Source organism: Aphelocoma coerulescens, chromosome 7 (genome assembly GCF_041296385.1).
Source record: "Aphelocoma coerulescens isolate FSJ_1873_10779 chromosome 7, UR_Acoe_1.0, whole genome shotgun sequence".
In the NCBI taxonomy this organism is placed as follows: domain Eukaryota; kingdom Metazoa; phylum Chordata; class Aves; order Passeriformes; family Corvidae; genus Aphelocoma; species Aphelocoma coerulescens.
This window is the reverse complement of record NC_091021.1, coordinates 35,859,638-35,879,118: the sequence shown is the minus strand read 5'-3', so window position 1 is coordinate 35,879,118 and position 19,481 is coordinate 35,859,638. Positions and strand designations below refer to the sequence as shown.

Here is a 19,481-nt window from a genome sequence, read left to right as displayed (position 1 = left end):
CATCCTCCTCAGCCTGCTGATGAGTCTCTTGCACAATATGTAGTAATTTTGATTTATCTGAGAGACCTTAGATGGAAAAATAGCCTGAGGTAATTTTTCAAGCTTAATTTAGTTCATTTAATATTTAATGACTTAATGAAGCTGTCTATGTGCAGAGCTTTCACTCTGGGAGGAATCTTAATGTACGCAGAGAACTTAGGAAATTGGCTTAAAAAATGTAAAAGGAAATCAGTAACTTAATTCATAAATGATTGACCTCAAGAATCCTAGGACATTTTCCAGGCCTCCAGAGCTCACAGCTCGAATCTCTAGCCAAGCCCTGATAGGGCACAACACCGCGGGATTTTATTTCAATTGTACATTAAAAGAATTATTAAGACCATCTGTGTAGGACTTTTCTCTCTGACATACTGGCTGACAGGTGATTTTTTTCCCTCTCTTCTCAAGTGACATTTTCACCTTGTATTTTCCCCTTCTGACTCATATGCTTGTCAGCTCTCCCCACCCTATTTTCTGTTCAGGAGCACAAGGTCATTTCACTACCCTTCATCCCTGGGAAGAAGAACCTTGTATTTTTGCTACAAACATGACTTTTCAGCCTTACCTGTTTTTAAAAGGACTTTCAGCCTATCTGTGACAATATGTTGTCTATAAAACAATGCTGGTTTCATCAGGTCCAGAAGTTCTTGAAGGAGATATGGTCTGTAAGTCCAATTAAACCTACAGATATATAGATGCTAATGACTACTTCAGCAGTTGCTTTGGTTCTCCTCTAATCCAACAGCAGTTCCTAACCCCAGCTCTGGCCTGGGAAAAGAGAAGAGGATCCAATTGCTTTTGAAGACCCCACATTTTGGGCATTTTGATAACCAGAAGCTCTGAGTCCAAGAGAAGCAGCAGGGAGCAGAAATGCCTCTTACCAATATTAAAACAGAAGCTCTTCATGAATCAACGATTTTGTGGCTGTTCAAGTAAATATTTGTCATACGCAGATGCTGAAGTGTGGTGTAACAGTTTGTTACATAGAGGATTTGTATAAACATATAAACATCACTTAACCTGGGGGCAGAATCTGTAAGGACACTGAGCTGAGTGTATCTGACAGGAGAGAAATAAAAACACGGCTGGCTCATGCTTTTCAAGCCTTAAGGGTACTCAAACAGTTCTTCAGGTTGAATTAATTTTGCTTTTTCAGTTTACTAATGATATTTTAGTTCATGAATCTACCTGGATCTCAATCCTGCACACTCAAACCACAAAGACACTAGCAATTCAATTTGGTGTTTTTTTTTTTTTTTTTCTCCCTCTTGAAAAATCTGTGGAAGAAGAGATTCATGTCTACATTATGTCATTTCTAACAGGCATTCAGGTGGTAACAGGCCTTTGACATCTACCTGTTCCTGCTAGAATGCTGAATTGCTGTCACAAATTGCTCTCCTCTTCAGGAACATGATATAGTCTCTGTGTAAAGTGTGTGGTGCTTCTGTGTGTATCCCTGTGGAAACCCATACCCCTGAGTTAATATTATTATTATTTTCACTCCCTTACAGAAATTTTAATCTTTCTCCACCAAGTCCTGGCTATCTCCTCAGATTTTCTAAACATCAAATCCATTTTCACTCCATGTAATAAGCTGTGAGTGTCTACTCTCTCCCAGAACACCACTTTGGGGCAGTTTAGAGCTGTCAGTGAAACTGCATCTCTTCCACATATCTGAGTGTGCAGCCCACAGTCCAGAGAGCATCTTTAGAGAGGTGGTAAAGTGATAGGCTTTTCCCAGGTTGTTCATCTTTATGGAAAGGCAGAAAGATTTCTCTCTCTCTTTCTCAGACACCTTTCAGACACATCAAGGAGCAGATTTCTGGGAAGCAGCACTGAAGACATGTAGGTGTTGGCAGCTGAACGAAAGCTCTGCTGCCACCAGGAGAGAGCGAGAGTAGAGCAGTGGGTGGCATCATCCTGTTAATAACCTGTCTTCCCTTTCTAACATTCCAGCATGGTGGAATTGTGACTTTTTGTGGTCAGCAAAGAACTGGCAGACACTCCAGGAAAGCACCATGGCGGTGTTGCTTTTGGAGCTCCTACACAAACCCACTTCCCTTGCAGCTGACTCCCCACATTTCTTTTCACCCTGCTTTTCTTCATCTGTGTCAGAAGTTGGTTTTGTTTTGTACTGTTTTTAACACCAGGTGCTGCTCTGTGAGAACATTCCCTTTTTATATCCCATGGGCCCTGCACTAGCTCTCACACCTGCTCTGCTCTCCCAGGGGGGACTTTACCATCGCTTGCCACCAGCATAACTTACGCCCAGACGTCCAGAAAAAATTCCACTGCCAAACCTACACCTACAGAAGATCTATAGTGTGTTGTGAGGTAGGAACATCTCCAGGGAGTTAAACCATTAAATATAAAGAGTTAGCTGGTTTGTCAAAAATCCAGTGATACTAAATAAATTTACCCTTCAGTGGTTTAATCTTGTGGGAGATAAGGTGCATCCAGTAAAAGGCTGCCACTATGGAAAGTCTGGTGACCTCCTGTTGATAAGACAACTTAATTAAAAACTATTTTCTCCTGGATTCCTAAGGCAATTGAGATGGTTAAAGAGTTTTACAGCTATGTCCACGGAACGCACTGCCTGCAAGCTCTGAAGGCTGAGTCATCACTAAAATACACTCATCTTGTGATGTTGATGTGCTCCACATTGTGCCTGTCTCTGGAAAACTCATCAGTGGAGTCTGAGTGGTGCTGGCTCCACAGGGAGCTCACCCCCCTGCTCATGGAGAGCAAAAACTGCCATGGTATGGCTGCGGGAAAGGAGTGAAATCATAAAAGTCTGTCCAAAAAGCTCAGAAATCTTACACAAACTAACTTTCAAAGAGAGATTAGAGCTGTGATTGCCGCCTCCTCCTCCTTCTGCACTGAGGCTCTTGGTATTCTACCCTTCAAGACAAGCCATGTCAAAGTTAATAGCCATGAATTACCTTTTCCAAATAATTTAAGACTTTTCTGCCTGAAATATTGTTCCCACAGGGGTATTTCTTCAGGCAGCACACAGTCCCCAAAGGGTCTGGGCACAGAGTGCTTTTACATTTTACCAGAGCCCCACATATTTCAGTGTTTTGTTCTACAAAAAAAAAAAAAAAAAAGACAAACAAACAAACAAACAAACAAAAAAAAAAAACAAAACAAAAAAAAAAAAAACAACCAAAAAACCAACCAACCAAACAAAAAAAACAGAACAACTGACATTAAAAATATTTCACACAGAAAACTGATCTAAAATTGTATTAAAAGGACACACCTGGTGAACTCCTACCTTTTTTTGGCCAGCTTTTGTTATTCTAGGGATGTCAAACAACTGTCCTGTGTAGTACTGCACCCCACTGAACAGAATGACAGCAATAGAGTCCCCTTCCCTCTCAATTACAGCCAGGATATCTTCAGTCCTCAAGGTCTCCTCCCCCTAAAACAAAGTTAAAGCAGGTATTTTACATCAACTCTGGCAGTAATGAAACTGTCATTCCTTGTTTCATAATCTATATATTCCCATGAGCCAGGCTGCTTGCATAAGGAGATCAAAAGCAAATCCTTAGCATGGTAATGATATACAAAGGTGTATGAAGTAGCCTATGAGTAGAAACCTAAAAAAAAAAAAAATCATTAGCAAGTGAATCTTGGAGGTGCCAGTTATAAAAAGTGTATTCGCTTCATACTCTAACACACTTCATACTCTTTAATATTTCTGACAGTTTTAATCTACAGTCAAAAATTCCTGGTGCAGACAGAACATCTAATGATTTTTAAGTGGCATCTGAAATTTGTGACACCCACAAGACTTGAAAGTTGTCTATCAGTTTCACTCTGTACTTTTCTGGCAAACTTGGTATCCCACAGGAAGCTATTATAAACCTGCCATATTTATATTTCAAAAACAATATGTCTCACATCATCAAAAGTACAAAAATCCCCAAATCTGTGGTCATTAAATATAGAAGAATTTCAACCACAAAGAAAAAAAAAATCAACCTCATTTTTGATTCTATATAGGAAAATTACTGCCCCATCCTCCTCCTGTCTTCCTAGCAAGGGATCTTGTAAAACATACCACCACCTAGGGATCAATTAGGCAGTGAAAACCTAGAATTAAATTAGACTTGTTACTGAAAAAAGCTTGGGCAAGATGGTTGAATTGCAAGGGACTGTTATTATCTCAACAATCTCTGCAAATCTATCAAGCGTTCAGGAGTGGGCTCTTTACTCACAAGATGACTCAGATTTCAGAAGCAAAAGGTCACCCTCGGTTTATAGTTAGGTGACAAAGTTCTTAATGCTGCAGAAGTGAAGCGAGGCAGCCTTTCAAATTAATCTGAATTGCATATTACTGAGAGCAGACCTTTCCCTCAGCCTGTGCTGATGCAGACACAGTGGTGCTCGTGTCATGGCAATCTCTTACCTCAGGACATTCAAAGGACATTGGGCATTCTCAGTGAGTTACTGTATTTTGTAGGTGACTCAAGATGCTGCCAGTTTTTTTGGAAATGGGAAAAATCGAGAAAATAGCTTTGTTGTTGTTGTTCTTCCAGGAAAACTAGCTATTGAATCAGCAATTATAAAATGGGGTTTAATATCAAAAATATATGATGAAACACATCTGTTTATGATTCATAAATATTATCTAAGTTTTAATAAACACTGATAACAACTTCTATGCTACAATATTTCAGAATATATGGCTGCTTTCACATGAAATATGTTTCTGCCCTTGGTGGCAGCAAACAGAAGTGACAGATTCCTCACCAACCTGCTGTGGCTGCAGCAGGACCATGCTTTTCTCCACATCCAGCCCATGCAGTCGGAGCTGGGACTCGACAGCATACTGGAAGAGAATTCCATGCAGACAACATTAACACAAATACATGATAAACAACTACAAAAACAAAAAGAAAGGACAAACACATCAGAACTTCAAAAAGGTGCTCAGATGCCTTGCCTTTCACTAGAAGTAATGCTTGAAAGCATAATCCAACTCCACTGAGAAATTTACAGATTTCCTTTGGATTAAAAAAGATCTGAATTTAATCCATCTCAGACTGCAAGGAATAAGTCAAAGCCTAAACCCCACAGGATAAATCCATGGAGCAGAATGAGGGTGGAGATGGGGCCCCAAGCAACCTGATCCAGTGGGTGGCATGGCAGGGGGCTTGGAACAGGATGACCTTGAAGTCCTTCCCAACCTAAACCATTCCATGGTTCTGGGATGTGATGGATGCACTTCGCCAGAGGCCAGAAAGCCAAAAATGCAGGGATAACAGCCAAGGAGAAGAGCTTTCCTTCTCTAGGAGCCCTGGGTACCCACATGCCCTGCTGCCAATACAAACAAGGTTTGGCCAGCACAGACATCCTCCCCTGTGACATCCTCACCTCTTCTATTTGCTGCACAGCTGGGAGGAAATAAGAGCTTTAAGCTCTCAAGCTATTTCAAAAATCCTATCTGCCGATTTTATTGATAAATAATGGTCCTGGAGATCAAATAACAATCATCAAATAACAGTATAAAAGAGTTTAAAATTTCACAACAGGAACTGAAGCAATGGCCGTTGCAGAGATTATTACTGAAGTGCCATGGAAATTTAAGAGGATGGAGTGTAAATGTACAAGTACACATGGAACAAATGTGGGATTAATCTGAACATTACTTAGAATAAAACCAGTTTGAGGTGTATACATCTGTGCCAGCATCTTCATTACAAATAAACCTGTTAGTGGCCCGAGTTGCTTTTATCACACCTTAGAGATCAAATTTGTTATCAATTTCCAGGGGTTTACGGTGCTGCTGATAAAGTAGCAGTGGGCCACAAACCCAAAGATTAATTTGCTCGAAGCTCTGATGCACGGGCTATTGTCTCCTATTTTATAGCAGACAAATTATGTTTGAACTAGTAATCTAAAGTGCTAAGAACAAACATTTCCATCTCTGTCTGGGGATATATAAGTGTTAATGTTGTGAGTTGGTATTGATTTGGTTTCATAAAGTAAAACAGCAACAAGAATTAATAAAACATTTACAATTTTAGTTGATTTAGGCCAGTAGTTTGCTCAATGTCTTTAAAAAGACTAATAAATCAATGCAGCTATTCAATCTTTTCCTCTTGCAACACTTCTTATTTGAACAAAAGGAATAAAGCTACAATCTGTAAAATATGCTGAGCTCAAAAGCTTCTAACAGATTTTTTTATTATAATGTTACTTGGACAAGATGAGCTAATAAATATTCAAATCATACTACTGATATTCTTTGGAAAAATATGATTAATAATACAAATATGGTGAAATATTAATTTCTTACATGGTCAGAGGGAAAGGCTCTTGCTTCTAGAAGAATTTTATAGCGTCTTGGAGTAGGCTTAAAGAAAGATAGCTGTTAAGGAAAAAAAAAGAAAGAAATATTGAAATTTATCTAAGCAGAGATGAGAAAGATGCTCCCAGCATATTACTTAATAAAGACTGCTTTACTTTTATGCCAGCTACAGAGAATCCCCCAGAAATTACAAATATTTCTTTGTCCATATAACATTTACCAAAGTAGGAAAGCGTTATAATACTGTATTTCATATATCCATGACAAAGGCCACCAAAACCCAGCAGTGAAAACTTGCACTTAAGGGAATCAATGGCAAAGCTTTGACTGCAGCCAGGGAAGCTGGGATTTCACCCAGCTCCATCCAGCAAGCAAAAGCAGCTCTTGAAGAGTAGCAGGCAGTGAAAAAGAATTGGATTTACATTCCTGCCCTAAAACTTTAGTTATGGAATCATCCCTCACTCCGAAACAAGGCTGACCAAAGACCTGATCTCAGCATCTTCAGGTGGGTGGTCTTTTCTTCTCAGTTTCTGGCAAGCTGGGCTGGCCAGGACGACCAGGAGGACTTACAAACCTGCTTACAGTTAAGAAGACTTACAGTTCTGCTCAACAGTTGGGTTACACAACCTTCTACTCGGTCTGTGTACTCAAGAATTTCACACCTAATTCAGGGCAGAGTAGCCCTGTGAATTGGTTTGTACTGAGCCCCATCCTGCCCTGCTCCAGGTTCACTAATTTAACAAAGGTAAGAGACACGTCACAGAGGAGCAGATCCAAGTGATAAACCTTTCTGTGTGAACCACACAAAGTGAAGCTTCACATCTACACTGGGTTGAACCAAATCTTTGGAAATACTGGAGAACCAGAGACAGGCTTTATGTAGCCTCAGGGACACCTGAGCATAAATAAGACACATTTATGGCTGCTATGTCATGCAAATCAAAGTGCTTTAGCACATTTTAGGCACATATAAAATAGCATAATTCTAAGTTTCATCTCTTGTATGCAACTACATTTTAAGCTCGATTGATATTACAGCTTTGTCTCGCTCACAGTTGAGCTCCTGTTTCCTTAACTTTGAAATTTGGTGTGGAATTGAAATTTGAGAAGTTACCTGTAAATGTTTCTTAAATAATAAGGTATTCTCTAGTAACTGACATACAACACATGTGAGAACAGCTCTAACAGCTGTCCCTACAGAGTCCTTGAAAATATTTCTCTGTCCAGCTTTCCTGCTTAGTATTGAGTCAGGCCAGGTCTTGCACATACATTATTCAAGATACAACTCCCGAGGCTTAAAAAGTTAATCTGTCACCCAGTGCTGTCTCTGTGAGGTCCTCAGAAAGCACTTTGCTTGCACACACAAAGAAAGGAGAAAAATACCTGTCAACACAACATCAAACATATATCATAAGGACATACCATCTGAAGGTGCAAGTTAACAGTCAGCCCATTCATTAAGGCTATTTCTTGTCTTTTGGCCCCTGAATAATAGAAAGATAAAAAGTTTAAAAAATGATTGGAGTTTTCCTTTAAAATTTCAGAGACATATAAAACAGTAGTGAGAAAGCAAAAGCATGAGTTCAGTCAATGTCTCTCCAAAGACTGGAAAGGAAACGAACGTTTGAGGTGTCATCAGAGTGAAATAAAAAGATTTCTTGTCTGACTCTCTACACTTCACTGGCAGGCAAATATTTATTTTTTCAGGCTAGACGCAGAAAACAAAAAACCAGTGAAGTATCTCAATTTCCCAGAAAACCAGCAGTGGATTTACTATCTTGAATACCTCAGACAAGTCGGGTCACAAAGACTATGCGTAAAGCAAGACTTGAAGACTTATTTTTGTCAGAAGTTCATATGTAACACAAGTGAGAAAATATATTAAGATAATCATCTATTGTCAGTAGTTACTGTAATGTAAGGAGATATCTCATCCCTAATTAAAAAATGAAATAAGCAAGACTGACCTATTGGATATAACAGACCATTATTAATGTAGCAGCTTCACAAGAAGCCATTCCCACAGTGCTCCAAGGAGGATAATAACAGATGCATTTGGACTACAGCTAATCACAGGCAGAGCTAATTAGTAACAACTAATTGTTGTTAGCAAGTATTTAGTAACAAGTTCTCCAGCGCTTATCAACCTCTGGTGAAAGGTTTTAGGCAGGACAGGGTGGTGCGAAGATATGGAGAAAATCAATTCCTGTTTCCTTCTGATTTGCTTGATGTCCATTGCTGAAGAGTAGAAATTCACCCTTGAGACAAATCAGTTTCTGAGAGTCTTCCTCAGGTGAGAGATGGGCTCATGCACCTTGTCCTGGCCATCACTCAGCCACGGATTCACCAAATGTGGAGAGAGGTTGCGGACAGGGAGGGATGGAAACAAGTGTAAGCAGGCAGGGAGGGCAGCAGCCACCCTTGAAATGGGTAATGAGGAAGGAAAACATGATTTGGGGTTAAAAAAGGTAAGGAGAGCCACAAGAAAAGGCAAGCTGAATCCTGAATTTCTCCTGTCCGTGCTTTGGGGGACACCTGACACTCCCACCTCATCCTAAACAGTTTAAATTCACAGGGTGAGTGCTTTCTCAGCATAGGAAAGTCATAACCATGGGTTCAACACAATACAAGCAAATATAGCCCAAAAACATGGAAATCTATAATTATGATTCATTCATAAATTCCTTCCAAGCAGGCCTCAGCTTCTGCCAGCATAAGAAAAGCCAAATACCGTTCTCATTGAGGTGTTCAAGGACATTTCCATGTGTTGCTGAAATCCCCAAGTTTTGAACGGAAGGATTTGGCAAATAATGCCAGTGGCTTTGAATGATCAGTCCAGGGGATGAGCCACAACAAAAACGAGATGCCATGAATAAGCTCCCTCCTCCTTTGGACACCAGGAACATCATCAAGTTTGTGGAAAGAAACAAATGAGGGACTAGTCCTTCATAGGAAAAAATAAGCTTTTTTTCCTTAAACTCCTCTCCTTTGCTTTCTTTTCTTCCCTCAGATAGCATTGCATCTGCAGGCTCCATGCTGCTGGCAGAGGTCACCTTGGGGCTGTTCTATTGCAGATACAGGAGACAGCTAGAGAGAGTGATTGCAGCTCCAAACAGTATTATTTGCAGTTTTAATATTTCTATGGAACTCTTGAGGCTGAAAAAAGGGACAGGATCAAGAAATGGTATTGTTCTTATTTGTCCCTCTGCTCCTTCTGTGAAATCTGGGGCTTTCACAGCAAATTCTGCACGAGCAATCCTCTGCCTGCTGTACTGATTCTGTATAAAATAAATGGTTAATCTGTAGATCATTTTTAGCTGCATGCTAGCATCCCAAATTAAATATGACACTACATTTGTCATGTAAGTCTTGGTCTTCTGTAAATTATATATTTATTAAAAGCCTTCCATTATTGAATTTCATGCCCACAAAACAAACCTCATCCATGTCATTGGAAAACTGTTATCCTTTATAACCTGCACTGCATTTCGGAAAACAACCTTTCCGTGATCCAATTAACCTATTACAATATTCAAAGACCCAGCACACGGGAGACAAAATTATGTTTGCCTTCCTTATTTCCTAACTTTATACCATATCTCCAGGACAGGCTAAAACCTGTATGTTCTGCGTGATAAATCTCCTCTTTAATAAAAGGAAGCAGCGTTTGCAAAGCACAACTTCAGAGACAATTATGATTGCGTTAGGCAGACGCTGCCATCCTTCTCCTCTCTGACTGCTGGGGAAGTCTGATCCTCGATGGAGTAAGTAAAAAGCATTTTGTAAAATGATTGGAAAAAGGCTAAGGGCCCCAATTTCGAAAAACATTTTGGTAATTTCAAATAATCCTTATCACTCAAAGTCACTCCAAATCTGCTCAGCATTCAGTCTTCCCTCAACAGAGACCTGCCCGAGCACATCGTACAGCCGCAGCCACACAGTTAATCTTGTTCCATCAGAAGGTGATCCTGCCAAGGTTGTAATGTTTTAATAAAGTCTGGTAGGAGAAGCAGAGATTGCCTTCACTGCGTTCTGCCACTTGGTGTGAGTGCAGAAAAAAAGCTTTGGCCTCCACTGACCTTGACTCTTCATTTCACAACGTATTTACTACTGTAACTTTCATTGAACAAGAAAATGTGCCTGCATTTAATAAGCAAGGTGTTCGTGCACTATAAACCATTAAACAGACAAAGGTGTTTTACAGTCTTAGGTCCACTCCTGAATAAATCTCACCAAAGAATTTTACTTCCTACCACTACTTAGGGTGAGAAATGACAATTCTTCCTCCTCCATAACATGTTCAATACTGAATAAAAAGCACAGTAAAATTCTGTTATTGTTCTTACATTAAAGTCAATAAGAAGGTAAATTGAGAATTCATTCAACTACATATTCATGCATAATCAATATTATTTTTTGTTGCAAAATGGTACTTAAACATAAATTGTGAGGGTTGGAACTTTGAGATCCCTTCCAACCCAAACCACCTAATGATTCTATGAAATGCCATATACAAAGAGAGCATTTTAACATAACCTTTTTTCCCACATTTATTCTTTTAGCCTCTTCATGATCGCCTAAAATTTAAAAATTGGAATTTACTACAATGCATCCATTATTTATAATAATGAAATATTAACTCATCTGCATGCTAAGAAACATTCACTTATGTCCTGTAAAAAGTCATGAGGATATTTTCTAAACAAAGCCCTGCACATAAATTTGAGGGGCAGATGTGTGCCCATACCACATTTTACAATTCAATCAGACAAAGCCCTGAAAATTCTGGAGAACAGAACACCAGTCATGCCCTTTATCTTTGAGGAAAACAACAGGACTAGAAAACTCTTCCCAGGAAATAATCTTAAAAACAAAAATTAGGTTAGTGGTAGGGTGAGTTCAGTCTTAATTTTCATTGAAAATTTTAAAATATTTTTTTACCATGAAGAAAATTGTAATAAGTTCACATTGTGGTTAAGCCATGGTGATGTAAAAGCACCAGTGTCACATGGAGTTCGGTAAATAAAAGGAAACTAAGGAGATGAACAAGCAATTAGATGAAATTTAAGCAAAGCTCTCATTTCTAACTCCTTACACCTACAATGCATCTTTTAGTTAAATTAATACTAAAGCAGAAACGTAGTTGGCAGCCTCTACAAGACAGATGGTTAAGGGAAAAAGGGTGCCAGCCTCGTTCCCTGCTTTCTGCAGTGACTCTTAACCCACAGCTGAGGCCAGAGGGACCCTGGCAGTGGCAGTGGCAGGAGGTCAGGGCTCAGCCTGCCACGGGGGTCCACGTTTTGCAAACAAAGCAGAGGCAAACAGTCACAGAAAGTGATGCGGAGAAAGATGATAACTCAGGAGCTTCCAGCTGTCCTTTAGGGAATCTTAGCGCTCTCTCTCCTGGTTATATGAAGAACATCAGTGGTCTTACCTTGATTACTAATTTAGCTGCCTGGGAGTGTGACATAAGAGGAATTCTTGATTGCCTGCTTAGTTAAATTCAAGATTTTCAATTGAAAATTCCAAGTCACCTTTCCCCACCTGTCCACATCTTCCTAGTTGTACCTACCAGAACAAGAATATCCACTGGCCAAGGGAGATGGGTCATACTGGAGAAATCCCGAAATCAGCTGCATTCAGCATTTCAACACCCTCCAACCCTTTATATTTCCACATTTTTATGTTCTATGGTGCTTAACAGATGAGGGGCTGAGCTTGCCCTTGAATGTAATGAAAGCAAGAGAAGTAACTCCTTAACCTCCTGAGCAATACCAGGTACAACAACAGCAACTTACAAAATCAGAACCCTCAATCTGCATTTTGGGTTATTTTATTTCATTCTGCAGATGGGATTTTTCTACATAACCCAGTGAAGCCCAGTGTAACCACACTCATATTTATATTATCTCAGTGTTTACATCATGGATAGGCCAACTACAACAATAATTTATTGCATTTGTTCTCCTCCAATAATAACACCCACTATTTTAGCTATTTGGAAACATCATAAAGAATTCAGAGAGGGATTTTATTTATAAGTTTATAAATAAATTTGTCATGAAACATTCTTTAATGTCCCTGCTTCCAATTGTTCCGACCCCACTTGCTTTTCTTGAAGGAGAAAAACCATAATTTTCTCATTGAGCACTTGTCCGCAGTTGGAGGAGAAATTACGATACAATATCTGGAATACAGTAGGTCAACATAAGGGTAATATTTTCCCTTAGTGATGGCACAAATGAATGCCTGATAATTCAGTCCTGACAGTTGCTATTGAGAGTCGCCTTCAACACCTACATTGAAATATGGGCCAAATCTCCCCAAAATCTACTAACCTAGCCTTGACAACAGCTGGGACGGTTGGGGAGAAAAAGACCCTGCCAAGATAATTTGTCTTCCCCCTTCAGAGACAACTCTGAAGGAAATCCCAGTGAATATTTCAGCAACTACACGGAGTAAGAAGTGATAGAGGAAATTTGCATTCCTGTTCAGCTGGCTGCTTTCATGGCAAATTCACCAAGAGGAGTCTCCAGAGGGCTCCTCAATCTCTGGAATAACCAGAAGCGCTTCCTGCCAAAGTCCTGCAGCACTGCAGGCTCCTCAAGGGGTACAGAAGGGTAATGGGAACTCATTGATAGCAGGTCCTGCCCCAGTTATCTGCTCCATTGACATAAGCAGCTCTCAAATATGAGTCTGGATTTAGTGGCAGGGAAAAGAGGAAAAAAGCAGAAAATGTCTAGATAGAAATAATTTTTCAAAGGGGAAAGTTCATAATTTTACTTCTGGTAGAGCAACTGAGATTCTTCAACACCAAGTGCCCCTTAAAAGGGATTCACGTGTTAGTCCAAGTGGTTTGTGATGCTCCAAGAAGCCCTCTGCTGCAATTACTTTCATGATCTGCATATGGTCATACATTATCACATACATCCATCTCCTAAATCACTCACAGCCTTAAAATAAAGTGTTAGTCCACTCACACAAAAACCTACTTTCAAATACAAGAATAAAAAGAACGAAATTCTGCCTACAGAATTTCAGGTTTTTGAGTCTTCAAAGAAACCAAAGTTGATTTTATTTCTGGAGAAAGATTTTCCACTGCACTTCACACCTACCAACCAGCTCAGCCATCAGGTCCAGGATGCACTCGTCTGCCAAAGCCCATGGGCGCAGGCCATTGAAATGGCCATGGACACCTCTGAAAAGGAATGGAAAAATGATGAAAATGTGTGGTATTCTATTTGGATCAGTCCTAAGAATCATACCTGATTTGGAGACTACACATTTGGAGGATGGATGAGCAGGATGAGGCTTGCCTAAGCTGAGCACAACACTGTTCTCATACCATTAAACTGTAGAGCAAAGGCAATTTATTGGTTTCTGACAGGATTTCAGTTGCTTGAAAATTATTTATTTTGGCCCACAAAATTCCTCTAGAGATTCCTCAGAATTAAAGCTGATAGCTTTTTCACAAGGTCCCTGGAAGTGGCTGCATGGTTCTGGAAGCCTCTGGGGACAGGAAAGCTGGGACAGACCATCCCAGTGTGGGATGGCACCTGCTAACCCAGGCTCCCACCACTGCACAGAGAGCAGAGCTCGCCCCACAGAATTCCCCAACATGCATCTCTGGCTGAACACTATATGGTGCAGAGGATGATAGACTTAAACACTGCCTTGCTCCCAGGAATATTTCTTGTCAGAAACAATTTGCATCCTCCCGTGTCTCCTGTCTGAGCTCACCCTTCTGCATAAACCAGAGGGTACTTCATGCAGGGGCAGGTGCTTCCCTGCATCAACAGAGCTGCTTGCTAATTTTCATTGTTTCTCTTCTCCCTGAAAAATTTTTCTAGATCCAAGTGTGCAGAAAGCTTTTTGGGTTGACAAAGGCAGTTTTAAAACTTTATATTGCAAACAGCTCCTGTCTACAGGGGATCATATGGTCACCTTAAACCCAAGTGTGCTGCTCCTCTGAAGTGACAGATATATAAATTAAATTCTGGATTATGTGCTTTGAACTAAATTTTCCTTCAATTATGACAGAGAAGAAAACTTCTAAGGTAGCTACCATGCATATATAAATAAAAAGTTGCCCAGTTTCTTAAACATGCAGGGTGTCGAGTACAGATTTAAATGCAAATGGAGGCAGATTGAGAAAAGTAATAATGGTGCTAATCCAGGGGAACATTGCTCTGGGCTCCCATCTCACACTGGATGATTTTCATATTTGCTGAGCACCACGGGGTACTTGTGGAGTTGGAAACACCAGGCTGCATGAGGCTGAGTATAAAGCTGTTTCAAAATAAGGACAAAGCTGGTAGGAAGCCGGGTAGAGAGCAAAAAAAGCCCTAAAAGCTTTGACGTGAGAAAACAAGAAGAAAAAAGTAATAAACTCTTTAAAGAAGAACCAGCCCACAACATTCACTCAAAATCATGGGAGGACAGCTGGCAGATTAAGACATGAGAAAGGAGGGTGCCTGAGACACTACCCCATTCTCAAGGCTATTTTAAAGATTGGTTTTCCCTATCCACCTCATACTTTCCCTTCTCAGGTAGAGTTTCATTCTGTCTCCCACAAAAATTACCTGGGTGTTTTACAGTCAGACCCTTTTTGATTGACTTGGGTCTAATCCACACCTCCTAGGGATATTTCCAAAAAAGAATAGGGGAGCTGCTGCAAAAAAGCACAGCTGTATTAACCATTTCAAGCCTCTCATCCTTGCAAAACACCATTTAATTTTGGACTAGATTAGGTCAACAGCTGAAGGAGTGCACAGGTACAACTGTACATCTCTTACAGATAAAATAACATCCCTCTATTCAACAAATCCAACCCCACACAGATAAGGAGGAGCCTCAGTTTGGATAAGGTCATGATACAGCACCTGACTGCTTTTCTCCATTTTAGAATTGCTCTCTGATGAGTTCTCGACAGCAGAGAGCGGGCAGTGTGAAATAACCCTCATTTACAGGAACATTTCCTAGATGAGGAGAAAAGGCAGTGGGTGGGGAGGCCAGAAAATGCTGTGAGGGGCAGGATTAGTGCTAAAATGTCTTCCCTTCTATCAGCCCACAATGCAGCTGCATTCCCTGCAGACAGGGGTATATGTTTCACAAACAGCAAGACATTTACTGGTAATTTCCTGTCTTATTCTTAACTGTAATATAGCGATCAAGGGACTTTAGGATAATACAGACTGTTAAAATAAAACCCCCAAAGATTTTCAGTGGCTCCCAGCCTGAGGGAATCTGTATTTCTGAAAGAGGATAGCAAACATAATAAGATGGGAAAAATAAGTCCTAACTACCTATGGGATTCTCTTTCATTAGCTTTCCCTGATTTTATAGCCATTAGTGTCATCCTAATGGGAATTTACTAATGAAAGTTCTCTCTATCAGCACACAGGACTATCAAAACCTCAGAATAAATTTCCAAGTTATCATGAAAACAGTTGTGAGATTTTGGGCATGAGAATGTTTTATTTTGAGAGGAAAACATGGACATTTAACCATATTGAAAGAAGGGAGCGGCAGCATTTATTATTATTCATATTATTATTATTATGGCACAGCTTACAGCTTGCCTCCCTCTTGATGGCCAATATAAATGCCAAGAGACAAAAATTATTGCCGCTAAAATGGTAGTTAAAAGCATATTCTTGGACCCTTTTTTTATTTTAATCACATGAAACTCTGTAGACTTTGCTGATGGCACAATACATCCTATTACACTCAGGTTGTAAAATTCTATGCTCTGCCTCAGAGAATTTATATCTCTGTATATTATGCCACCCCTCTCTCAGCTCTGGTAGGCACTGGGGGTAATAATCTTTAAGGACACAAGTGCAGTGCTCCTGGCATTCCCCTCAGACATGGAGAGCCTACATTCCTTTTTTTCCCCACTGCACCCTAAGCAGCAAAAGAGATTTAAACTGAGGTATCCAAATTAATGAATACAAAACTTCATCCATCAAATCACAGACCATCAGACAAGTAGATATTTCTTCAACTTCCATGAGAGTTTCTCATTGTGCAAATTAATTTTTAGTCGGTTACCATTTTATTTTCAATTTGGCAGGAAATCACAATGCCACGTTTTATTCGCTGAGGTCTGGTTGATTTAAAGCTTGCTAGGGGAGCTAGAAACACATTTTCTGAGATGATCCCAGGGTTTCAAAGGCGGTGAGAAAAGGAATTTAAATTAATTGCCATCTTCAGGAATCTTCTGTGCTCATCCAAATCTTGTTCAAGTGCAAATTTCCTTCTTGCTCCTTTGCCAAAAATGATGCAAGGTATTTAATGAGCCAGTACAGACTCTTAAGTTGGACCATGGTTTCAAGCAAAGAAACAGCCAAGAAAAGGAAGACATATCGAAAGAAAAAGAACTGTATGGGCCAGTAGATTAAAGAGAAAACTAAAAACCCCAGGGCATTGCAACAGGCGTTTGCAGCTTTACTGTACAACCTGCTGAAAGGCAGAGTGCTGAGATGAGTCCTGAGAGTGGCAGGAGAGGTGGATCTGTCAAACAGGGCTTGGTCAAGCTGCACTCTTGTTTGCAAGGCTCTCACATCTTGCAGGATTAGTTCAGCACACAGACCCAAAGATACCTTCTGACTTGCTGAAAATAATCTTTGCTAGTGCAAGTGTTATATTACAAAGCCTTCCTCAAACTAGGAGGTTGTTAATCTACTCTGTTCATGTCAGCCTCTTGCCAGACTGCTTCAGTTCTTAGAAATATATATATGTTTTATTTCTAGACTCAATTTATTAATTCCTTGTTTATATTTACTGTGCCAACATTGATGAATCCACAGAGAACAATTTTTCCTTTCAGTCTTAATTTTACTCAACTCCGGTCCTCAACACTTGCATGCAGCAGGTTCCCCAATCCCCAGTCGCCCTGTCAGCCCTTCACAAGAGCACAACTGGCTACAGCAGGCTCCCTTCTGTCTTAATTGTTTCACTTTAATGAGTTATTCAGATGAGAGAGACATTGCCTGCTGCAATGAGTATGCTCACACGCAGTAATGATTCTATAAAATATTTTAATTACTTAACCAGTTCTGGCAGGGCAAAGGGGAAAACAAGGCACTGCAAAGCACCTCTTGGCCTTTCTCCAACCAAAAACATCCCTTGAAATTCGGACTTTTAAAATATTGTGTTATTGACTACTCGTGGCTAAACACAAGGGAACAACTCTTCATCCCTTTTTGCCCCTCATTCAATAAGTCTTGGATTTAGCTGAAATCATAACTGAAAGATGAAGTCTCAAAGGCTCCTTTTAAATCCATACTGAGAATGTCAGTGGCTTGGATTTGTAATCTTTGCACATTAGCATAAAAACCAGAGGAATGAAGGATATGGAGAGGAAGAATACAAAACCAGAGGAGGTGTGTGGGAGGCAGATGTATGAAGAAAGCGATAACCCACCAGTTAAAATGGAGGTGGGGGAAAGGAACAAAGCCCTAAGATGGAACACAACAAGAAAAGAGGATTTTCCATGCTTTTCTCTCCCAGCTTTGCCCTAATGAGTCACCATCACCATTTGGAGATAAAGCTACAGCTTCCCTGCCCTTGACCAGCAGTGGGTAATCTTCCTTTTCACTCTTGCCATTAACTACAAGCAGTGAAAGCCATTTAAATAGACTTGCAGCTCTTTGAGAGGGGTCCCAAGACACAACAAACAGAAAATGCAATAAACCAATTTATAAGAAAGCCAGAATCTATACCACTGCTGACTTGATAGATGTACCTAATTTGCATGCCATTGCTTAAATTCTTGCTACTTATTTATCTAAGCCAGAGCCACTACATCCCACACTGCCAGCACACCAGCCATTGAGCAGGCTTCAGCTGGGAACAGCTACCACCTTAGACTGGGTTTTGCTAAGCTGTCCTTGGTGACTGGAATAAAAGTACCCATTTCTGTACCTTCAGCCACCTATTCCTTTGCATTCCATTCATCACCTTCTCCAAGCATACACTGTTCTCAAAATCAGCTTGATCTTACCCCAGCTGTCTCAGTTGCTTTAGGTGCAGGATTTTATTCTGTTTCTTTGCTGATCTTGAGCTTTTCTGTTCAGTTGGTTCTTTGGTTTTGTTTTGGTCTTAATTTGTTTTTAAACTTTATGATTTATTCTGGGTAAGGCTTTTGAGGGCAAGATGTGTTTTTGCAGACAGACTTTCTAGTTTTGCTCCCTCTCTACCAGTGGCTTGAAATCAATGTTCAGGCATATTTCCCCCTTAGTTACAGTTCCTGAAGGCACTTTTGATCTGAAGAAACACACTGCCTACCCTTTTCTTCCAGGTTTTTATAGTCACTGAGGAAAACTTCATCCTTCACTGAGCAAAGACAAACACAAGAATAGAAGTGAGCCAGTGAAAAGATACAGTGGAGGAGCTGAAATAAGTTTGCAGTCCCAGTGCATCACTCTGAGAATGTTATCTGGCTTCTGCCTTTGGAAGGAGCTCAGCTGTTTCCCTGATAAAGTGGGATAACAGCCCAGAAATGGACAGGGTTGCAATTTTTTCAAACAACTGGAGAAACTGCATTGCTGTGCTGACTGAATACCCAGAAGGAACGAGCGCCTCCCAAAGTTCCACTCATTCCCACTCATTCTCAGCCTTCTTACCTATAAGAATACAGGTGATAAATAGGAAACAATAAACCATGTTGATGAACTCCCAGCATTCATACATTCTCAAGTGGAAGAGCAGCTACAGAGTTTTCACATTTGCATTGAGAAGCCTCCATCTCGACTGCTCCTGCTGAAACAAGGCTGCCCACTTAGCAGAATTCATGTTTCCTCTTCTGCCTCTCCATATTTCCTCTGCTCTTTCACCATGAAATCACATCTGTTCCACTCATATCCCGCACCCTATAAAAGAGTTCATCTCTCACCCAGCTCACTCACTCATCTGGATGTTATTTTCCTTTCCCACCTTCAGTTCCCTGTTTTTCACTCATCATTTTCCTTACTCATCCCTGCTCCAGCTGCTCAGGCAGGTGCTGGAGATCTCAAAGCACAGACTCTTAATGGAAACAGAACATAATATTAAAAAAAAAAACCTAAATAAAGAGTTAAAAAGGCTTTTTCTTTCCCCTGTGTATATTAAAAAGTTCCCC

The 19,481-nt window shown here is 40.2% G+C and overlaps 1 protein-coding gene across 15 annotated transcripts in view; it reads right to left on the bottom strand.

The window, feature by feature from the left end:
- The window catches only part of KYNU (kynureninase), an 83,659-nt gene that overhangs the window by 27,764 nt on the left and 36,414 nt on the right, over positions 1 to 19,481 (bottom strand). For all 15 annotated transcript variants that reach the window (XM_069021274.1, XM_069021280.1, XM_069021276.1 and 12 more), the window contains 5 exons: positions 13,474 to 13,556; positions 7,781 to 7,842; positions 6,347 to 6,418; positions 4,802 to 4,876; positions 3,317 to 3,463 (listed from right to left, as the gene is read on the bottom strand). In XM_069021274.1, coding sequence (XP_068877375.1) covers positions 3,317 to 3,463; positions 4,802 to 4,876; positions 6,347 to 6,418; positions 7,781 to 7,842; positions 13,474 to 13,556 — 439 coding nt within the window. The remainder of the gene's footprint in view (positions 1 to 3,316; positions 3,464 to 4,801; positions 4,877 to 6,346; positions 6,419 to 7,780; positions 7,843 to 13,473; positions 13,557 to 19,481) is intronic.